Source organism: Sarcophilus harrisii, chromosome 2, assembly GCF_902635505.1.
Source record: "Sarcophilus harrisii chromosome 2, mSarHar1.11, whole genome shotgun sequence".
Taxonomy (NCBI): domain Eukaryota; kingdom Metazoa; phylum Chordata; class Mammalia; order Dasyuromorphia; family Dasyuridae; genus Sarcophilus; species Sarcophilus harrisii.
In genome coordinates this window covers 70,802,905-70,825,734 of record NC_045427.1, presented here as the reverse complement: position 1 = coordinate 70,825,734, position 22,830 = coordinate 70,802,905, and the positions used below count along the sequence as shown (strand labels likewise).

At 35.5% G+C, this 22,830-nt stretch overlaps 1 protein-coding gene across 1 annotated transcript in view; it reads left to right on the top strand.

Annotated features, from left to right (window-relative positions):
* Positions 1-617: 617 nt before the first annotated feature.
* Positions 618-22,830, top strand: part of LOC100932238 (zinc finger protein 69 homolog) — a 40,915-nt gene continuing 18,702 nt past the window's right edge. The window contains exons 1-4 of the mRNA XM_031950339.1: positions 618-747; positions 4,676-4,765; positions 6,594-6,679; positions 19,919-20,045. Coding sequence (XP_031806199.1) covers positions 684-747; positions 4,676-4,765; positions 6,594-6,679; positions 19,919-20,045 — 367 coding nt within the window. The 5' untranslated portion in view covers positions 618-683. The remainder of the gene's footprint in view (positions 748-4,675; positions 4,766-6,593; positions 6,680-19,918; positions 20,046-22,830) is intronic.

The following is a 22,830-nucleotide window of genomic DNA, read 5'->3' as shown; positions in this document are numbered from 1 at the left end:
ATCCAGGACAGAGCCTTTCAGGACACCCATAGGTAGTAAGCATGGCATTGGCTAAAGAAAACTATTTCTTCCTGTGTGACAGAGGAGGAGAAAAGAACTTTGTCTGTGAGTTTATGTGTATGTGATGAACCAGCAAAAGAATTAGAATGAATCTCTGATGTTATAAAATCTAGAACTTTACTTAGATCTGCCTCAGGTCAGCTTCATAGTATAGTAGGGTTCCTTAAATGTAAAGACTGGGCAGTATACACAGGCAAAAGTGAAGCCTAAACTACATTTCCCAGAATGCTGAGAATTCTTGCTTTTTAGAAACCCTCCAGGATTCACAGCCTCAGGGGCTTTTTGCTCTGAGAAATGGAATCTGGACTTGGAGTGCTTTGACCAGAAGGTTTCTGGGAAGAGTAGTTCATTAGCTCTGCAGGTGTCAGGAACCTTAGTTTGACTACGTGGCAGTTGCTAGTGCCTTTGTTCTCTGGAGGCTCCAGACTGGTGAGTCAACTCAGGCTCCTCCTCCTCAGAAGGACGCAATCACTGAGGAGGGAGAGGGAGAAGTCCCTGTCCAAGGATTAGAGAGGGGAAAGGGGAGGGATAGAAAACGGAGGTACTGGAGGTAGGTGTGATCCTATCATTGTCCTTAGGTTTGACTGTGAAAAGAGGAAAGGACCCTATGTCCCTAGGTCTGAATGTCTGTCCATGTGTTTGTGTGTGAAGAGAGGGCAGAGAACCACATGTGTGCACGTGTATGTAGTAGGAGAAAGATTGAAGGAGAGAACTATATGACAGAGGAAGAGAAAGGAATCTTCTTTGAGTTTGTATGTGTATGTAGATGTATGTATGTGTGTGAGAGAGAGGCTTCCTCCCTATGTGTGTAAAAAGAGGAGGAGGTATCTGTGAGATCTCAGAGACAGCATTTATTGAGTGCTTACTATGTGCTATATGCAAGGCACTGTGTCTAAGTGTTGGGCAAACAAAGAAATGTAGAAAAATGATTCCTGCTCTCAAAGAGCTTGAAGGCTAATGAGATAACATGTATACAACTTTGTACATATAAGATATTTAGGATACTTTGGAGATAATCTAAGAGGGAGCTCTGTGACTGATAAGGAGGGTAGAGAAGTTCCATGTATAGTGTCTGGGGGTGGGGAGGGGAGGAGCTGTATGTGTATGTGCCAGAGATTGACTCTGTGTTAGTGGTCTCTAAGAGAAGACCTCAAAGATGTCTACGTGTGAAAAGGAGAGAAGGAGGTACCTTGTATCTTTGTGTGAGTAAAGAGGACTAGAGACAGTGTGAGTGTGTGTGTGTGTGTGTGTGTGTGTGTGTGTGTATGTGCATGCGTGGGTGAGAATAGATATATCTGTATGAGAGAAGAGTGGCCCCTGTGTCTTAAAAAGAATAAGAACACTGTTTCAGATAAGACTTCTATGTATATGTATGAGCATGTGTCCATATCCCTGTCATTATCTGTGAAAAGAGGAGAGAGGAGCTTTGTAGATTTGTGTGTGTGTCATGTGTGTTGTCATGCATGTGTGCATGTGCATGGTCTGCATGTGAGTAGTCCTGTTTGGGTCAGAGAAAAGGAGTTGTGTAGATTAATCATCTAGAATTTATTAAACTCCTACTGTGTACCAGGCATTGTGCTAAGAGCTGGGGATACAAAGAAAGACAAAAACCAGTCCCTGCTCTCAAGGAGCTCACCAACTAAGGGAGACAATGCGCAAACAATCATGTACAAACTACATTCAGGAGCAATTATAAGTCATCAATAGAGGGAAGGAACTGTCATCAAGGAATCATAGAAAAGGCAGAGAGAGAAGAAAGGAGACATGCTAACCTAGGTGTGTGAGGAGAGAGAAGCTCTAAGTATGTTTGCATGTGTGTGAAAGGGGAGGAGCACTATGTAGGAGTGTGACAGGAGAGAAGAATACTGTGGGTGCATGCGCAGATCTAAGAGAACAAGAGCTATTGTTCTTCTTTGTGTATGAAAAAAGGAAAGGAGCCTGGAGTCTGTCTTTGAAACGAAGAGAGGACCTATGTCTGTGTTTGTGAAAGTAGTGGAGCCCTTTATCCCTGTGTTTGTGTGAGAGGAACCTTTGTGTTACAAAGGAGAAAGAATGGATGTGTGTGTAAAGGAAAAGATCCCTGAATTCATAGATATGTATATCCTTGTGTGTATGTGTGTGTATGAGAGAGAGACAGAGAAACAGAGAGAGAGAGACAGGGAGAGACAGAGACAGGGAGACAGAGACAGAGACAGAGGAAAGGAGGAAGGGAAGGAGGGAGGGAGAGAAAGGGAAAGGGAAGGAGGGAGAGGGAGAGAGGAAGGGAAGGAAGGAAGGAGAGGGAGGAAGAAAAAAGGAGGGAGGGAAGGAGGGGAAAGGTAGAAAGAGGAAAAGAGGGGGAGAGAGAGAGAGAGAGAGAGAGAGAGAGAGAGAGAGAGAGAGAGAGAGAGAGAGAGAGAGAATATCACTATATGTATGTATGCTTAGGAAAAGAGGAGCCCTGGGTGTGTGTATTTGTGAATAGAGAAGAAGCCCTCTGTTGCTCTGTGAGAAGATAGGAGAAGTGCAGTGATGTAAGTGTTTGAATGAAAAGAGAGAAGCTTTTTGTCAGTCTATCTGTGTGAGTTAAAGGTGGAGCACTGTATGTATGTTATAGGTTGAAGACATTCAAGTCTAGAAGAGAAAGAGACACACACAAAGAAATTGGGAGGATAGGAGAGGTGTACCATATATGTGCAGATATATAAAACTGTATGTATGGGAAGAAGGAAGCTCTGTGTAAAAAGAGGAGCTTAGTGTACACATATTTGTTTAAAAAGAGGAGAGGAGCCTATGTGTCCATGTGTGAGAGAAATCTTATGTTTGCAACAGAAGAGGGGAGAGGAACACTGTGTGTGTTACGTGTGTGTGGGGGGGGAGTAGGGTTGGAGGGAAGGAGAGAAGCATTGTGTGTAGGAGAAGAGTTCTGGGTGTCTTTGTGGTGTGTTTATGTGTGTGTATATATGCACAGGCAGTCCTACATGTATACATGTACATGGTCTGCATATGAGTGGCCCTGTTTGGGTCAGAGGACAGGAGCTGTGTGTCAGTCATGTAGCATTTAGTAAGCACCTTCTATGTGCCAGGCATTGTGCTAAGTGCTGGGGATACAAAGAAAGACAAAAACCAGTCCTTGCTCTCAAGGAGCTCACAAACTAAGGGAGACAATGCACAAATAATCATATACAAACAAACAGGAGCAATTATTGATCATTAATAGAGGGAAGGAACTGCTATCAAGGAATCATAGGAAAGGCAGAGAGAGGAGAGGAGAATGCAAACTTGAGTGTGTGAGGAGAGAGGAGCTCTGTGTCCATGTGTCTATATGTGAAAAGGGGGGTAAAATCACTGTGTGTGTCTGGTAGGAGAAGAGCCGTGTGTAGGGTGGGGGAATAAAAGGGACAGAAAACTGGGGCTCTGTATTCCTGTCTCTCTTTGGGAAAAAAAAAATACTACATCCCTGTTTCTTTGTGTGTGAAAATAGAAAAAGAAGAATCCTGTGGTCACGTATGTCTATATAGAGAAGCTAAGTGTGTGTGTGTGTGTATGTGTGTGAGAGAGAAAGAGGATGAGAGAGAGGAGAGGAGAGGAAGGGAAAGAGAGGAGAGGAGAGGAGAGAAGAGGAAGGGGGAGAGGAGAGGAGAGGAGAGGAAGGGGGAGAGGAGAGGAGAGGAGAGGAAGGGGGAGAGGAGAGGAGAGGAGAGGAAGGGGGAGAGGAGAGGAGAGGAGAGGAAGGGGGAGAGGAGAGGAGAGGAGAGGAGAAGCAGATAAAGAGAGGAGATAAACCCTAGATCTGGGTACATGAGAAATAAAGAGGACAGAGGAGCTCTGTGTGTGTTGGTGTTTGTAACAGAAGAGAGGAGCCCTATGTCACTGTGGCCTTGTGTTCATGCTTCAAGTGTGAGAAGTAGAGATTAGTTGGTGTTCTCTGTCTGTGTGTGAAAAGAGAATAGCCCGGTTTCCTTGTGTCTCTCTATTCTGCATTAGTAGGACCCCTATTTCTGTGCATCTCTAGTTCTGTCTCTGGATAAAAAAGAAGAGGAGCCTCATATATCTGTGTGTAGATGCTTCAATGTGTGCACACCAGTTATTAAACGGCTCCAGGTGTATGTTTATGTGTGTAACTTTTTGACTGTCCTGTGACTTAACAGTTTTACCTTGTAAACCTTTTGGGGGAAAACCTTCATATTCTTTGTGAAATCTTTGATTTCCTTCCAGCACGCTGCAATGAGTTAATTGTGGAGGGAATGGAAATTATTGTTTTGGATTTATTTATTTTGTATCTCTAGCTGCTTCTGGAAAGGCCTGAAGTCAGTGAGACTGAGACTGTTAGCTTCCTCCTGTGACTCAGTCCTTTGCTTTTCTACAATAGCAATAGTCCAAGTAGAGTTTTAAGGAATCCAACTTGAGACACCGGGGAATATATTCTCAGTAGGGGAGTAAGATATGAACCCCAGAGTGAAGAAGGCCCCATCTAAAGGGAACTTACTTTTCCTTCTATAGAGCCCTTTTCAAAAGAACGTGAGAATATTCATATAAAAAAGGATCTTTCTTAGGTGGACTCATGTTAGGGCTTTCTTTAGAACCTTTGTATAGTTAGAGAATGCTGGAACATTTTCTGACCATCTTGTCCTAGGAAACAGTACTTGGAAAAAAACCAAGCATCCAGTGAACAACGAAGAAAGAGTGACTATGGAAGATCTAGTGAACATGTTTGAGAAGAAAGGTGAGGATCATATACTGTGAGAGGGGAGAAATATCTGCTGTGACAGACAAAGGCAAAATAGCACTTGGGGGAGGGGATGGGATTGAATAGGTCAAGAAGAACATGATCAAAATCCATAGTTGATCCTAGTTTCCATCTTCTACTTTATTCTTTCTTCTCACTTTCCATTTTTACCTTGGTTCCTCATTCTCTCTCTCCATCTTCCTCATATTTTTTTTCATTATTAATCTGATCTAATCTCTTAGCCACTAACTTATACCTTTATCTAGGGTACATTGATTCCTGAATATATACTGTTCAAAATATAGGGGGAAAAACCCACATAATAACAACAAAAACCACTGTCCTCTTTATTCAGCCAAGACAGGTTATAGCTTTTCCAAAAGGGACTTTCATTAAAAGAAAACAGAAGAGGAAAGAAAAAAATATATTGTGTACAAAAATATTAAAATGATGAATTTCCTGAGTGGAGTTTTCTGATGCAGAGGAGAATGACTGCCCCAGATTGTGAGTATGCCTGGCCCTAGCTCCTTTCTATTTCTTAAACACCATCTGAATCTTTGAGGTCTACCTTTGCAATCCCTCCTTCAAGTACCCCAATTTTCCTAGGGAAGGACTGGCTTAAGAATTTGGGTCCTAGGTTGGTAAAATAATGCATTGTTAATTGGACAATGGTTGCAATGGTGGCAGGAGAAAAATTTTTCAGTAGAGATACTTAAAAAAAAAAATCTGAGTTTGAGAATATGTAGCAGGCTTATAATACCATTGCACGGCTTTTTCTGAAACTATATGGAAATTTTTTCTGCTAAATAGCTCTGGTTCTATCAGAAATTGTGTAGAGTTGGAAAGAGGAAGGTCTTTTTGGCTTTAGGGTGTAGTGAGTATATTTATAGTCTTAGATGTTTCTTCTTCTCCTTGCTCCCCACTCCCTCCAGTCTATTTAGCCTTTAGCCTCACTTTTTTAGCTTTTCTGTAGAGGAAAAAAAAAGCCCTTGGAACTCAATATTAGAATCATAGAGTTAGATTTTTTTTTTAAATTGAGGTAACAACCAAAAAATATTTGTGGTAAGATTTGAACTCATGTACTCTGACTCCAGAATCATTCTTTTTCTCTTAATTATTCCTGTGAGAAACAATAGCCCAATCACCAACTATTTTATAAACCTTTATTTCATTTGGTTTCTGTACACTGGTTGTTTTTGTAGTGTGTTTTTATGAATAAAGCCTTTTACTTGACAAAAAGCTTTTGGTTTTATTTTCACATTTTATCTCCACAAGAGGAAGAGAAACTAGTAGATAAATATGGTAGTGCTTATTTTACAAACATGCAAATTATTATTGGAGAAATAAAGAGAATTGCTTTAATACCTGTAGTTAGTTAGTGACAGAACCCAATTTATAATCAGACCAGTTCTGTGTTCTTTTTTTTAATATGACATTATTTCATTAACAATAAAATTAAAACATGCTTTCTCTGAAGAAACTGTAAAATTGAAGTTGGGAGGGAAATGGTAATTTTTTTCTTAAGTTAGAAAGCAGAGAGGGTATATAACACATTCATTATCAGTACACTTGGGAATAGAGTTTTGGATTTATATTTATGGTCTGATTCTCAAAATGCATAGAATTCTGTCCTCTGGAACTTCTTAGACCCACAAGGTTAGAATCAAGAAGAAAAGCCAGGAAAGGGGATAAGAATCCTACTGGATCCCCTTTGACCTGTATATGCTTGGGGAAATGGTCATATCCCAATGAAGTGTTTCAGGTTCTAGCCTTATAGGTCTGAGAGTTGTGGGATGTTCTCTCATGGTTCTTTTTTCTTTCCCAGCTCTGCCTGAGAAGTATGACCTTCTCCCTAAACAGAGCACAGAGGTGGAAGAAATGACCACTGGGCTCCTATCATCCACATCCCAGGTGAGCTGGGGTTTCTTCTCTCTCCTTAAAAACCTCATCGTCTTTCAAAGAATTTAATGATTTCTTTTTTTTTTTTTAATTCTGAAGATTCTTGTTCAACAAACTTGAATGTGAGCTCAAATTGTTCTTACTGAGAAGGCTAGTTGCTGAAGGTTCCAAATTAGTATTCTCAACTTGCCTAGCATCTTAATAATTTTTGTCTCTGACTGACATTCCCTGGCTTAATCAACCAGGCCTATATGTGCTCACTATTGTGGTAAGTCCTGTGAACAGAACAAAAGTAGAATACCCATGTTGTGAAACCTCAATGGTATGAAAGCCCCTTGAAAGCAGAGATTATTTTTTTTTTTGTCTTTGTATAATCAGCACCTAGTAGAGTACCTTACACTTAATTTAAATGCATGAGAGGAGATATAGTCCTTGGCCTCAGAGGGATTCTAAGAAGGTAAGAGAATACTGTTTTTAAATTTTTGTTATGTTTTGATGCAATAGACACTTCCCAACAGACCTATATATTGTTAACTTTAACTTTTTCATGCCTAATAATTATAATGGTTATTTTTTGTGTACTTAGTCTCCCCTATGTGTATGCATCTTAAAATACTTGAGGGCAAAAATTACATATATGAAGTATATTCCATAAAATAAAGCTTATTGTTTTTGTTTTTGTTTGTTTTTAATAAAATCAATGGCAGACACTTCTCAACAAACATGCATACAACACCATCTTTATAAAATTAATTTAATAAAACTTCATAAAAAAGTTTATTGATTGTTAAGCAAAGCAAGCTGGATCTTTTAACTTTAACAGCATGTTTAGAACATTGACAATTAGATTTAAACAGAATTTTATTTCCTTCCCATGTTAACTTTATCAACATTGCTATAGATACTATATTCTTTTGGTTCTGCTTTCTTTTTATTCTGCATCACTTCATACAAGCATTCCCATGTTTTTCTAAATTCTTCATATCCCTTCATATCATAAATTCTTTATATTCATATCATTCCTTTTGAATATGTAATATTCCATTATATTTATGTCCCAGAATTTTTCAGCTGTTTCTCATTATTTGGGTATATTTAATTATAGTCTTTTCTTTTATATATATAATGCTACCATGAACATTTCTATATCCATACATTATTTGGTAATTTTGATTTTGTATAATTCCAAATTATTTTCCAGATTATTTGAATTTATAACTTTACTAGCAATGAAAGAGCAGGCAGCCTTTTCCACCCCCCAAAAAAACAATGTGTTCCCATTTCTTTGCATATTTATTATCTTGATAGATTTGGGGTTGTTTTATTTAGCTATAAGCATACCTTTAGGTTTTTATACCAATCAGTCATCCACCAGGCTTTTTCCTGTAACAAAGAAAAAAAGTTGATTATAATCAACAGATATAATAACTAGATATTAAACATCTTGTATCCATAGGCCCTCTCTGCTTCTATATCAAAAAGAAAATACATTTCAGCAGTTGTATTCTTGGAGTAATTAATATCATTTTAATTTATATTTCTTTGTTTTTGAACTTTTTTTTTTCAGGTGGCTATTGGTAATTTGCATTTTTCTCTTTTGAAAATAGTGTTCTGACAGATTCTATCTATTGAAGAATGTCCATTAATCTTACAGATTTCTGTTAACTTCCTATACATTTTTGGATATCAAAATTTTTTTACCAGACACACTTAATACACAGTGTTTTTCCTAATTTCAGTTATAAACACACAGTCATATTAAACATTTCCATATTAGTCATGTTTTGAAAAAAATAAGAATAAAAAGGAAACACTATGAGAAAGTAAAAACAACAACAACAAAAAAGTGAAAATAATATGCTTCGGTCTTCATTCAGTTGCCATAGTTCTTTCTCTTGATGTGGATAGTAGTTTTCATCCCAAGTCTATTGGATTGTCTTAGATCGCTATTGCTGAGAAGAGCTAAATCTATCATAGTTGATGACACAATGTTGCTGTTAGGGTGTACAATGTTCATTTGATTCTGCTAATTTGACTCAGCATTAGTTCATCAAGTTTTTTTCTGAAATCAGCCTGGTCATTATTTCTTATAGAAAAATAGTATTCCATTACATTCATATACCACAACTTATTTAGTCATTCCCCAATGAATAGGCATTCCTTCCATTTTCAATTCCTTGCCCCCATAAAAAGAGCTGAGTAGAATATAATCTTGAAGGCAGAGATGTTTTCACTATTATATTGTAATACAATACAATAGTGGGCCCAGTGCCCAAAATACAGCAAGTGCTTAATAAATACTTGTTGAGAAGTGATTGCTCTCTGCATCACTGTGGGGAGAATCTGCACCAAGGATATTATAGGTCATTTATATTAAAGAAAAGAATAGGTAGGAAGAAAATAGTATAAATTAATATAATTCATTTGTATAGTACAAACTTGCAAAGCAGTTTTCTCATTAACTTCTCCATTTTAAGATGGGTGAAACGATTTCTGAGTTATGAAGTGACTTATTTAATCATCATACAGCAAATAAATGCCTGATATAAGATTCAAACTTAAGTTTCCTGACTTCATATTCAGGGCTACATGTATTGTGCCAGAGTATTTCTTCATAAAATAGTTGTTTGATGCTTTTTCATGGCATGAAAGTAATTCCAGATTCTTTTCAATTTTTGCCAATGAAGCAATAAATCAAGAAAATTTTATTATGTAGAAAAATCTTTAAGTATTGTCCCAATAAAAGGGAGTTTTGGGGAATTATTAGTGATACAAACAATAAAGAGGATTAATAAGAAATTTTAAAATAATAAACTTTAAAGTAGATCAGCATGCTCTTTAGCAGTACTTCAGTACAAGGTAAGTATGATAAAGGATGATGAAAAATGTGGGAAAAGATAATTCAGTATTAAGATTTTAAAAAGGGCTAAAAGATATGTAACACAAAAACCTCTAACCTAGGTGTCATAAATGCTTTCTTAAATAGAGTTAAAAAGCATACCCCATAGTAAACATGTTACAAAATCACAAAAAATTAAGTGAATTTATCTTAACAATTGATAAATTGGTAAACAATTGGTTAACTAGGGAGGAACCATTTCATTTAGCAGGTATTAAATACCTACTATGTGCCAGGTACTGTATTAAGTTGCAGGAGATAGAAAGAAAGTCAAAAAAATGGTCCTTGCATAATTAGAACTTATGATCTGTTGGGGAGATTACATGAAACAATTATGTTCAAACAAGATATATATATAATGAATTAGAGATAGCCTATAGAGGGAAAGGCTTAAAGATGATTGGGAAAGACTTCTTTATTTTTGTAGATTTTTTTAGTATTTTATTTCTTCCCAGTAACAAGTAAAAACAAATTTTAACATTTGTATTTTAATTTTGAGTTCCATATTCTTTCCCTTTCTCTCTCTCCTCCCTGCCTCTGAGAATGCAAATAATTCAACATAAGTGGAAAAGAATAATGGCAAGGAGCAATCACAAGCAAATCAAACTTTCTGATCCTAATGGGAGTATTAAAGAGAGAGGAAAAAGAAAAGAACCCAAAATCTAAAAGGTACCTCCCACTGTCTCAAACAACTGGTAAATGGAAAAAAAAAAAAGCAAACTGTGGTAAATGAGTGTAATAAATTATGATTGTGCCATAAGAAAGATACTTATATAGTATTTCATAGAATCTGGGATAGTATGAAGGGAGCTCAACCAGGAAAACAATTTATGCAAGTGTGACAATTTTGTAAAGAAAAATAAGTTTAAAAGACATAAGAAGTCTGATCAGTTCAATAATCAGCCATGTCTTCAGAGGATCTATGATGAAACATATTAACCACCTCTCGATAGAGAGGTGGTAGTAGACAAGGTACACAAGCATGCATTTGGAAATGACCACCACAATATGGGTTCATTTTTGCTTATTTGTTACAAGGGCTTTTCTTCTACCTTTCAATATAAAATTGAGAGATGAGGAGGGTAATTAAGCAATATTGATATCAAAATGGAGAGAATATAGTATTTCAAAAACCATAAAGAATAGTAGGAAGTTTGGAAGGAAGCACAAATAAGCAAGATACTTTTTAAGCTAACATAGAATATAGTATACTTTTAAAAAGCAATCACTCAGATGTGGAGATTCATGGGTTCACATAAAATTGTCTTTTGTGGTAGTCTGAATGGAAAAATAATTTTTGGAATGCTTAAGTTCAGAATAGATTTCTTTTCCCATAAAAACAAAAAATTTATAGAGATGGAAAGTGCAATGTTATGAACTGTATCACTTCAAAAAATATCTAAAGTCAGTGACTGAGAAGAATCATCGAAGAATCATGGAAAAAAGTAAAGAAGAGTACTCCAGTAACTACTGGCTTATTTCCTATTTTCTCTTCATTATAAAATTTTATAACAATCATCTTTGCATAAATTGAGTGTTTACTTAATGGAAATATGAGAAGGGTAGGCACTGAAATAAAATCTTATATATCATATTACAGCTTCACATTACCAGTTACTAAAAGGTATACAAAGAATTCAAGATTCTACTTTTTATTCTTTATTGATAATAAAACAGTGTTTGCTCATAACAAAGTGCAACCTTAAAGACTATTATTCTGACAGTTAGCTCTCTTGCATAGATTAAGGTCATGATTTGTGACAGATGCAACAACAGGATGACAATGTTTAATGGCTATCTGGTTTTCAATATCTAATGTAGGTTGAGACATGCTTATCAAAGATATTTATCAATATCATTCAGGATGATTGATGAAGAGTGCAAGTGAATGAATGGTTCCATGAAGAAGGTGAGATTCTTTAGGAATTCCTATTTGTGGGGACCTTCTGATAATTTACTTCAAATTCTGGAATAATGAGAGAAAAATTTTTTAAAAAAATATTACATATCTTTTCTTTTTTACATTCTGCTCTTTTCTCAAAATAGCCCTTCTTTTCCCTTACCCAGATAATATTTCCTTTGTAACAAAAAATTATTACAGAAGAGGGAAAAATAGAAACTAGCACAATGAATGCATTTTGACAGTATATACTCTTCAGCTCTTAATGAAGGGAGGGTAGTATATTGTCTTATATCTTCTCTAGGGCTATTACAATTATACAGAATTGATTTTTTTTGCAATTACATTGTTATAGTTATTATTTGAATTAATTTATAGGTTCTACTTATTTTATTGTTACTTTATATAACTTAATAAATAATTATTGATTGATTGATATGCACCACTTTCACATGTCACTATTTGTTTAGTTATTGTCCACATACTTTGTTTCCAATTCTTTGCTACCATATAAGAATGTTGTTATGGATATTTTGTTATACATTTTGTTTTTGTTTTTTAATTTTTTACATCTTTTACATGCTTTGGATCTCTTAAAATAAAGACATTTATGCTGCTCAAAGTTGCTTTTTGGAAGAACTTGGATCAATTCATAGTTCCACTAACAATGTATTAATGTATCTGTCTTTACACAGTTCTTTGAAGCTATTTCTATCTTTAGTTATCTTTGCTAATTTACCTAGGGTGAAGTGAAACTTCAGAGTTGTTCTGATTTGCAAATTCATTGTGGTAAATAAACCAGTTATTTGAAGAGGTCAAGAATGAAAAAAAAGAAGGGGGGGGGGGAATTAGAAGGTTGAATTAGAATGGCTTGCAGAGTAAAATCATGCCTTTTTTTGTCAGGGTGGGTGGGTGAGAAGTGCTATTTTTGTTCTGAAGAAAGGTAAGTAGCATGATTCATTAAAATTTTTCAGTTCTGAAAGTTTGGGCAAAACTTTAAACAGTGAAATTTAATGAGGGCAAATACACAAAGTGATACTTATCTAAACCTCAGTTATACAAGTATATAATGGGTATGAAGGGGGAGAGTATTAAGTAGAAAGTTCATTTCCCTAAGGACTTCTGAGTTTTGTCATTCACCCTTCTGCTGCTTGCTAAAGACCACTGGGCCTTTATATCTATCTTGCACTCAAAGTTGTGTTGTCTCCTATGATTGGGATGCAAGTTCCTTGAGAGTAGGGATTGTTTTACTTTTCAATTTTTATCCCCAGTACTTAAAATTTTAGCCAAAATAAGTGCTAATGAAGGCATTTTCTACTTACTTCTATTTGATTACAATTTTTACTTTATTCCAAATCCAGTATGAGGCTGCCATGTAGTCTAATGTAATTATAAGTTGTAATAGTCACTGTAGAGTGAAGAATACTTAGTGGGGGTGGGGAGATGGAGGACCAGCAACAAACCCACTGTGCTCTACATTAGTTAGAACACTTTTGAAGTTTTGGGTTCAGTTCTGAACTTCCCATTTTAATAGAGATATTGAGAAACTTGAACATGAGGGTACATAAAAAATTCATAGGAAGAATGGTTGAAAGAACAGGCAATTTTTATCTGGTAAAAAGTGTAGCCAATATAAACTCTGGGGATCCTTATCATAATTCCTGGTCTTAAAGACAAATATTGGGTCTGAAATCAAGGCTATATCTCCTCAGGAACTAAGGATACTCCTGGGAGTCATTAGCTCAAGCCCATACCTATGTACTTCCCTCCTCAAGATTATTATTTAAGAATAATTTCTAGGAATACTTACTAAGTTGATACAACAAAAACAGTTGGTATAAAACATCTGGATGGTTCCACAAGTATATACCAAGTACAGGGGGGAAATAGGATAAAGCTTAGAGAATGTGATCAGCAAAGTGGTGGGTTCATAGCTCCTAGAACCTTGAAGTCCTTTTCTCCCATGTGAATGCTTGAGTTTATCTTTAGTCATGGTGTAATTTCTTTACATTGTGGGGCCATGAAATGATCTTTAATCTGGCCTCAGATTTAAATGCAAACACTTCTGGCAGATCATCTGGCATTCCATCATAGGAAAAGATGGGAAATCATCATTCTCCCACGCCCTCTGAATCTTACAAAGTCATTACCTTGCTAAAGTTGTCACAGGACAAAGCTGAAGCCTAGGCTTCTCCTTTCCTCCAGATGTTGTAAAGTTTTATTAGAGCACTTGCTCCAGTCTCTTTGATGGCTCCCTTCTTAAATCATTTGAAAATTTATATGCCCTATAGGGCATGACAAAGTTTTTTTCCATCTACCTGAACCCTCTTTCATGGGACAGCTCCAGATCAAAAGTCTTTTCTCACATAGTCTAGTGTTTGTGCTTGATTGATTGTTTTCACCTAAGGTATTGTATTTAATTTTTTAATTTAAGTAAGGTGAACTAAAAATTGAATAACTCAGCCAATTACCCTTACCAGGCAATTTAGCAATTCTTGTCACCAAATATTTGAAATGTTGTTTTTTAGAAGATGATTTAGACTTATTTTGAAATATTTCAGAGGCCAGAGGGAAATTACAATTAGATGCATTTTTACTTGGCTAATGTCAATAGTCTAATGAATATTCTCCATGAAGTCTTTTTTTTTTTTTTTTTTTTTTTTGGAAGGAGGCTAACCACAGATTTTGAAAACAAAGGAGCCTGGAACTGTACCTTATTTATCCATCTTACTTTCCCACTCTTTGAAATTTTTAAGCAACTTGAAATTATCATTGCATTGACACCACCTCTTTCAAAATAAAAAGATGTACATCTTAAAAAGATGTGTTCAATTCTGAGACACAATGTGTAGCAATCCATTTTATTAACAGATGCCTTTACTAGATTTCTAGTATATACGTAAGTGAAAACAGAGGCCACTTATATACCTTTGAAAAAAATGTAACATATCTATTTTTACCATCACAAGTTAGATTTCCTGCTTTCTCAAGATCAGGTCCTTTTCTTTTTTTTTTTTTTTTTCTTCCTGTTTTTGTCAGTCTTTCTGACCTTGTTTGCATCCTGTCCTTTTTTTTTTTTTTTTTTTTTTTGTCTAGCTTTATTTAAAAAACAAAACAAAAAAAAACCTTTTGATATCTTTGTCACTCAAAGATCTTTATTTGAACTGTATTCTCTCTTTTATTTCACTTCTAACTAGGTTAGGTTATTTGTTTGTACAAAGATATTATTATTGAGAAGTCTTATTTAAAATGTAGAACTTAAGGTAGATGTAGAAAGATACAATATGGACTTTTGTCCTAATAAATCCTATATAACTCACTCAGGAATTTTGTAGTTTTGTTAACTATTAAACACTGAGAAAAGTGTTTTATAAATCATTAAACACTATGCATATATGAGTATTAATCTTTTCATTAAAATGATTTATTGTTATTTTAGCTATTTTTGCTACTTTTAATCTCAGACAAATTTTTATCACTTTTATGCCACATGGTTGCATGATTTTTATGGTTAGTGTTCAATAGTGAAAAGTAAAAGGAAACAAATCCCAGCTCATTTATTTTTTTATTATTATAGATTTTTATATACAAAACATATGCACGGGTAATTTTTCAACATTGACCCTTGCAAAAACTTCTGTTTCAACTTTTCCCCTCCTTCCCTCCACCCTCTCCTCTAGAAGGCAGGTCATCCCATACATGTTAAATATGTTAAAGTATATGTTAAATACAATATATGTATATATATTTATACAGTTATCTTGTTACACAGGAAAGATTGGATTCTGAAAGAAGATAAAATAACCTGAGAAGAAAAAAACAAAAATGCAAGCAAACAATAACAAAAAGAGTGGAAATGTTATGTTGTGGTCCATACTCATTTCACAGTGTTCTTTCTTTGTGTCTAGCTGGTTCTATTCATTACAGATCAATTAGAACTGATTTGGATCCTCTCATTGTTGAAGAGAACCACATCCATCAGAATTGATCATCATATAGTATTGTTGTTGAAGTGTATAATGATCTCCTGGTTCTGTTCATTTCACTTAGCATCAGTTCATGGATGTCTCTCCAAGCCTCTCTCTATTCATCCTGCTGCTCATTTCTTATAGAACAATAATAGTCTATAACATTCATATACCACAAATTATGCAGCCATTCTCCAATTAGTGGGCATCCCTTCAATTTCCAGTTTCTAGCCACTACAAAATGGGCTGCCACAAACATTTTTGCACATATGGGTGCCTTTCTCTTCTTTAAGATCTCTTTTAGATATAAGCCCAATAGAAACACTTCTGGATCAAAGAGTATGCACAGTTTGATAACTTTTTGAGTATAGTTCCAAATTGCTCTCCAGAATGGTTGGATCCATTCACAACTCCACCAATAATGCACCAATGTTACAGTTTTCCAACATCCCCTCCAACATTTGTCATTATCTTTTCCTGTCATCTTAACCAGACAGGTATGTAGTGGTATCTCAGAGCTGTGCATTTCTCTGATCAACAATGATTTGGAACACCTTTTCATATGACTAGAAATAGTTTTAATTTCTTCATCCAAAAATTGTCTGTTCATAACCTTTGACCATTTATCAATTGGAGAATGGCTTGATTTTTTATATATTAGAGTCAATTCTCTATATATTTTGGAGTTGAGGCCTTTATCAGAACCTTTATATGTAAAAATCTCAGTTTACTGTTTCCCTTCTAATCCTGTTCAAATTAGTTTTATTTGTACAAAAGCTTTTTAACTTAATATAATTGAAATTTTCTATTTTGTGATCAATAATGACCTCTAGTTCTTCTTTGCTCATAAATTCCTTCTTCCTCCACAGGTCTGAGAGGTAAATGATCCTATGTTCTTCCAAATTATTTATAATCTCATTCTTTATGCCTAGATCATGAACCCATTTTGATCTTATCTTGGTGTACGGTGTTAAGTATGGGTCAATGCCTAGTTTCTGCCATACTAATTTCCAATTTTTCCAGCAATTTTTGTTAAATAATGAATTCTTATCTCAAAGGCTAGGGTCTTTATCCCAGTTCATTTTTTAAAAATTTCCAGATCTTTTTAAAAAAGAATATTTGACAATTAAAACTTTTTTCCCCAAGAAAATGACTTCCTTTCATTAGATCCAGAAGTATTAAAACACTAGCTAAGATAACTACATATCTGCAATAATTTAGGGGGCATCCTTACTCTCAAGTTCTATAATTCTTCTGGCTTGTCTTCCCACTCTACCCAACCATATTCTGATCTCTTTCATCTATGAAATATTCCTAATTATTGAGTGTTCAGGGAGGACTAGCAACTCTGGTGTTAGGGCTTGCTAAGCTGTAATGTCCAGGTTCAGGATAGACAGCACAAGAATGGTCAAGAATAGAGTCTAAATTCTTTATTCTGGCCCAGTCTTGATCTTAGTGCAGGAAGCATGAAAGCCACCATGAGGATGGTCAAAGATAGAATGTCTATCTTCCAGTCCTTCTTAGCCCTTATATATTTTATTGTAATTACATCATTACAGCATACTGATTATGTGTGAACTTAGAGAACTATTATATCACACTAAGTATTAAGTATATATGTGAACTAGAGAACAATCATCTCATCAATTCCACTGAGTTAACACTTTGTTTCAAGTATACTACTCCAGAATCCCAGCCCTTTACACTAAGCCTTCTTCAGGGTTGCTCATCCACCTTTGGTCTGCCCCTGTCATCCATCTTACATTTGTGGCTTAAAAAGTACAGTAGTCACATATCAGGAAAACCATTTTACTAGAGAGTCAACCTAAGCTGAGGGTTATCAAACAAGAATTAAACACATTTATGAGTTGGGGGGATGTCTACCCCAAGCATGTGAAGATTTCTTCTTAGAATAATAGGTGAATGAGAACAATTTATTCTAATGGCCATGAAGATAGCTGAAACAGGTACTATGGAGTGCTTAGAATTTGGTCATCCACTGAATCTTAAGCCATAACCAGTCCTTTGGACTTTTGTCTTGCTATTGAATTTCAGTGATTCTGGAAGAGAGAGTGAGGCTGAAGACTGTGCAAGTCTGTCTCACTTAAATCTAATTGCCAAACAAGTCATAATGTTACCTTATAATAATCATTGGTCTTATTCATAAACAAAGGATGAACAACTCCATTCTTTGTGCTTACCATATAATTTAGCACTTAATATTCTGTCTTGTATTGTTTTCTAAATTTGTCATGGCTGTGTTTTCTAATTGGACAAAATTACATGCATTGTAGCATATAGACCATGTCTTATAGTTCTTTGATATGTCCAACTTGATATGTTCCACATAGACTAGAACAGTATTTTTTAATTGTCAGTCCTGGTTATATTTAACAATTTGAAAATCTTTTTTACTACTAATAGTCTTCCTTCTAAAAGATGTTTTATTGGGGTCTTCTGCTTTTACATCCTGGTCATTTCTGGAAGTTTTGCATCTATCTCTTCCTTTATCCTCCACCAAACTTCCCTTGTAAAAAAGAAAAGTAATTAAACTAGCATATTTGAAGATGTGAACAATTTAGTTTTATGGTAATATTCTTCCTCAGACATGTGTGAAGTGTGTGTGTGTGGGGGGAAGGTAGACATATATTTCATTATTTATTCCCCAGAACTATTGCTATTGTTTCAGTTATTCATATTTTGGTTTCCTTTTAATGAACTTTTCCTTTACATTATTGAAATCATTGCATATATTGTTGTTTTGGGTTGTCTATTTTGCTTTGCATTAATTCATACATATCTTCTTATGGTTCTCTGAATTTTTCAATTCATTATCTTTCACTGTATGTGGTGTTCTTCTTCTTTTGTATAATATATGATGATTCTTTCTGAGCAGGTTTCTCGGGGAGGTTTTCTGGGGGCAGCCTTAATTTTGGTTCAGATCAATTAGCCAGCTGATAAAATCCAAATGTTTATTTCTTATCTCTTTCCTTGGGCCCGGGTAGCTTTCATAGAGGTCTCAGCTTTCCTTGGTTCCAAGAGCTCTTATTGCTAGTCTTTTGCCTCTAGCTCAATTCCTAATATCTCCAGCCAGCACCAAGGTGGAAGATGGAATAAATCTGTCTTGCCTCTGAGAGAGGGCTTCTGGCTCTCAATCTCCCAGAATGCTCTGTCAGCCTCAGCTTCCCTTGTTCCAAATATCTCTAGCCAGCACCAAAGTGAAAGTTAGAATGAATCTGTCTTGCCTCTGAGAGAGGGCTTCTGGCTCTTCCAGAGTACCTCTGTGTCTGTCCCAGAATGCCCTTTGGTCCTGGGAGCTTCTTGCTTATATGCGCTCTCTGAAGGTGTGAACACAAGCATTGTTTCTATCAGTTCCACTTAGTACCTTGTTTCAGGTTCTGGCCCATAACATCTCCTTGTAAGATCAGATCAGTCATACTGAACCATGCTAAATTAGATAATTATTGTCTCTATCAACTCTAATGAGTTAATACTTTGTAAGGATTCCAACAACTGTATAGTAATATTAGGTTATATTCATATGTTACATTTTATTTTCAACCATTTCCCAGTGTATACGTATTGCTTCCAGGTCTTTTCTAATACAAAACAGTTTATAATAAATATTTATATTTTATCTTAGTCTAAATGTAGTTACTTTAAAACATAAAGACCAAAAAAAAAAAAGTGAAGGACTATTCCTGTAATACTATTTATTGACTCACTTCATGCCTCCTTCCTAGCTTTGGCTGCCCTTCCAAAATTCCTAATCCCTAAACTGCTGGAAGTCATTGTGCTATGGCTTCAGAGGGCAGAACAATATTTGATAGATGATTTTTATGTTATATTTTTTCCAATATAGCCTGAGCTAATCTAAAATACTGCCAGATATGGAATACAATAAAGGTTTTATTTGACTTGAAATATTAAACATTATAAATATTATCAGTTCCTATAATCCTGCCAATTTACTCTTGCACCCATTAGATTCTGACTTGTCTTCCAAAATAAAAAAAAATTAGTAATAGTCCTGGAGAACACATAATGAAACATGCTTTCCCCTCCTCACAGCATACAGGTTTGAGGGAGGAGGATCATTAGGGAACCATTTTATTTGCATTTTCAGATCTGGTATTTTTGCTTAATTGAATTTATTACAAGAGGAATTTTAGTGGGGGAGGGGTGTTGTGTGTTTAGAGGTGCTGGATTTTAGAGGAGCTCCTTAGGGCTTCTCTTTTCTCCCTCTCTCTCTCCCTTCCGTCCTTCCTTCCTTCCTTCCTTCTTTCCTTCCTTCCTTCTTTCTTTCCTTCCTTCTTTCTTTCTTTCCTTCCTTCCTTCCTTCCTTCCTTCCTTCCTTCCTTCCTTCCTTCCTTCCTTCCTTCCTTCCTTCCTTCCTTCCTTCCTTTCCATTGTAAGAGGAAGTGGTCATAAAAGTTTGTAAAAATAAGTACACAAAATTTAAAAAAAAATACTTTGTATTTCAGGAATCACTGGCATTCAAGGATGTATCTATGAGCTTCACACAAGATAAATGGGGGCATTTGGATTCTGCTGAAAAAGGTCTGTATAGAGATGTGATTCTGGAGAACTACAGGAACCTGGCTTCATTGGGTAAGGGATATTTCCTTTAATTTTTAAAACATTTTGATTCCTTTTGTTATGCGCTGAATAAAATTATAGCCACCCCCTTTCTTGCCATTAAGACTGGGAGAACTGAGTCAGGAAAAACCTTGAAGCTCTGACCACTTTACATACCATTGTATAAATTCCAGGCGCATTATCTCAATCCTTGCTAGAATAATTCCCCTCCTTTTGAGTATTGCCCCTCACCTTGCTGTCTCCTGCCCTTGACCTTCTTAATTTAACCCCTATCCTGTCAGTATTAAGTTATGATCCTTTCCTGGAATTATGAGTTGTCTGCCCACCCAGTGTGTTCTCATCTCTCCCCTTCCCCCTTATCTGCCTTTGTTTCTTTTATAAGATTGTATATTCAGGTTATGTACTCTGTTTGCAAACTCTAGTTAGCTAAAACTTTATATAAGTTCCCTACCTCAGTTTCTATGAGCCGAATTTTTTTTTTGGACATAAGTCTCATCTGGCTGACTAGTCTAAACTTTCCACATTAAAGATTAAAAACCAATTTCTGTCTTGCCTCAGTTTCTCTGGCATTACACTTTTTTTCTCTCCTCCTTCCCTCACTTTTTCCCTCCCCCTGTCTTATTTCTATATATCATCATAATATCATTCAGTTGTAAACTGCATTTTAGGAAGGGCATTAATAAAAGAGCATGTTCAAAGAGGGTGATGAGGAAATTGAGAGAATTCAAAACTGTTCAATGTGAACAGGACCAGGACCAGGTCACAGGACCTGGGAATATCTATCTTGGAACACAGAGGTTTGGGGGTGGGAGGAAGGGTGTAAAATGAGAATTGTCTTTTGCAAACTATAATCCTTTGAGTTTTACTTTGATTCTTAGGAAAATTTTAGAATGGACCATTAAATAAATGATTATTGAAAATAAAGAAAAGGAAGCAATAAGCATAAGGAAGCAAATGAAGCATGACTTTATTGAAAATAGACCATGCCACATGGCCATGATTTGACAAGGTTACTAAACTGGTAGATCAGTAAAATGTAGATATAGTTTACCTGGATTTTAGCAAAGAATTTGATAAATTGTGACATTTTTTTTCTTCTGGAAAGGGAAGAAAAATGTGGACTAGACACAATTAAATAGATTCATGTTGTATAGCTAAATTCAAAGAGTATTTGTTAATTATTGGATCAGTATATGGAGGCCTCCAGTGGAGTGTTCAGGGATATTTATTTATTTTATTACTGTTTAATGTTTTTATTATGACTTAGATATAGATGCAGATACCATAAACATTGATTTGCAGAAGATTGTGAAGCTGAGATAGGTAACAGAGTGGATGAAATAGTCAAGAGCCAAAATATCTTGATCTGCATTGGGTTGAACCTAATATGTAGAAGTAAAGATAAAATGATACTTGGAATTAAAATCAACTTTACAAATATAGCATGGGGGAGGCCATATATAGACAACAATTTATTTGAAAGAAGAAATACAGATTATGGTGTGCTTCAAGCTTAATATAATTTATCAATACATTGTGATAGTGAACAAAGGTAGATCAGTCTTTAAGAATATTAAAAGATGCACAGGCTCTAGGAATTAGGGAGGGAAGTAAAAATCCCTGTCTTATATACTAATCAGACCAAATTAGAGTACTGTATTAGTCCTGGTCATTAGGATTAAAGAAAGACACCAAAAGTCTGGAGAACATCCATAAGAAAGCAACCAGGATGTACACCCCAAATCCTTGAATCCATGTTATATTAGAATTGGATGAAGGAACTGTCAGTATTTAGCTTACGAAAGAGAAAACCCAGGGAAGATATGTTAGTTATGATCAATCATTTGAAGAGCTGTTATATAGAGGAGAAATTAGACTTTGTCTGTTAAGGCAATTGCATTGTGTCAGGGAGAGTGTGATGGACATTTTTTTTTTTTTGAAGAAGCTTCTATTCTACTGTCCAAAGATGCATAAAATATTATTTGTGGAAGGAGTGAGCCCTAGAGACTGAGCTGGGGATTGGAAGAAGAGGAATTGGCAAAGTCTCATCTGAATCCTTCCTTCTGTATTTGAGGATGGGACTGAGGGATGGAATGGAGATTTTGGACTCAGAAAGGCGTGGATGCTTCCCTAAATCAATAAGACCCAAGTTTTAATCCTGCCTCAGACACAACTAGCTGTGTGGCCCTAGGCAAATAACTTTATTATCATTAACAAACATTTGCTAATGACTTATCATGTGCCAGGCATTATGTTATTCTATAGGGATACAAGAAAGGCAGAACCATGGTACCTGCTGTAATTGGAGCTTACATTTTCATGGGAGAGACAATATGCAAATGACCACTGATATATAAGATATATACACTATAAATGGAGGGTCATCTCAAAGGTAAGAGACTAGAGGGGTTAGATGGGAAAGTCTCTTGCAGAAGGTAAAATTTGAAGTTAGTCTTGAAGGAAGTCATTATCTGCTGTGGTTTTCTCACCTATATAATGTAGAGATGATAAAAGAACCTTCACAAATTTGCTGTGAAGATGAACTGCAATAATTTATAAAGTACTTTGTAAACCTTAACTAGCTATAAAAATGTTATTTATTATTAAATTTTCTAACAATTAGAGTAAATTGAAAGTGGATTACCTAAAGGGGTAATGGGTATCCCACTTCCACTTTGAAAGTCTTTAGAATTTGGATCAATTCTTGTCAGGTAGGCTATACTGAAGATTTCTTTAGGGTATGAATTGGACTAGATAGTCACCAAGGTCTATTTTAACTCTAAATGTGTTACAATGA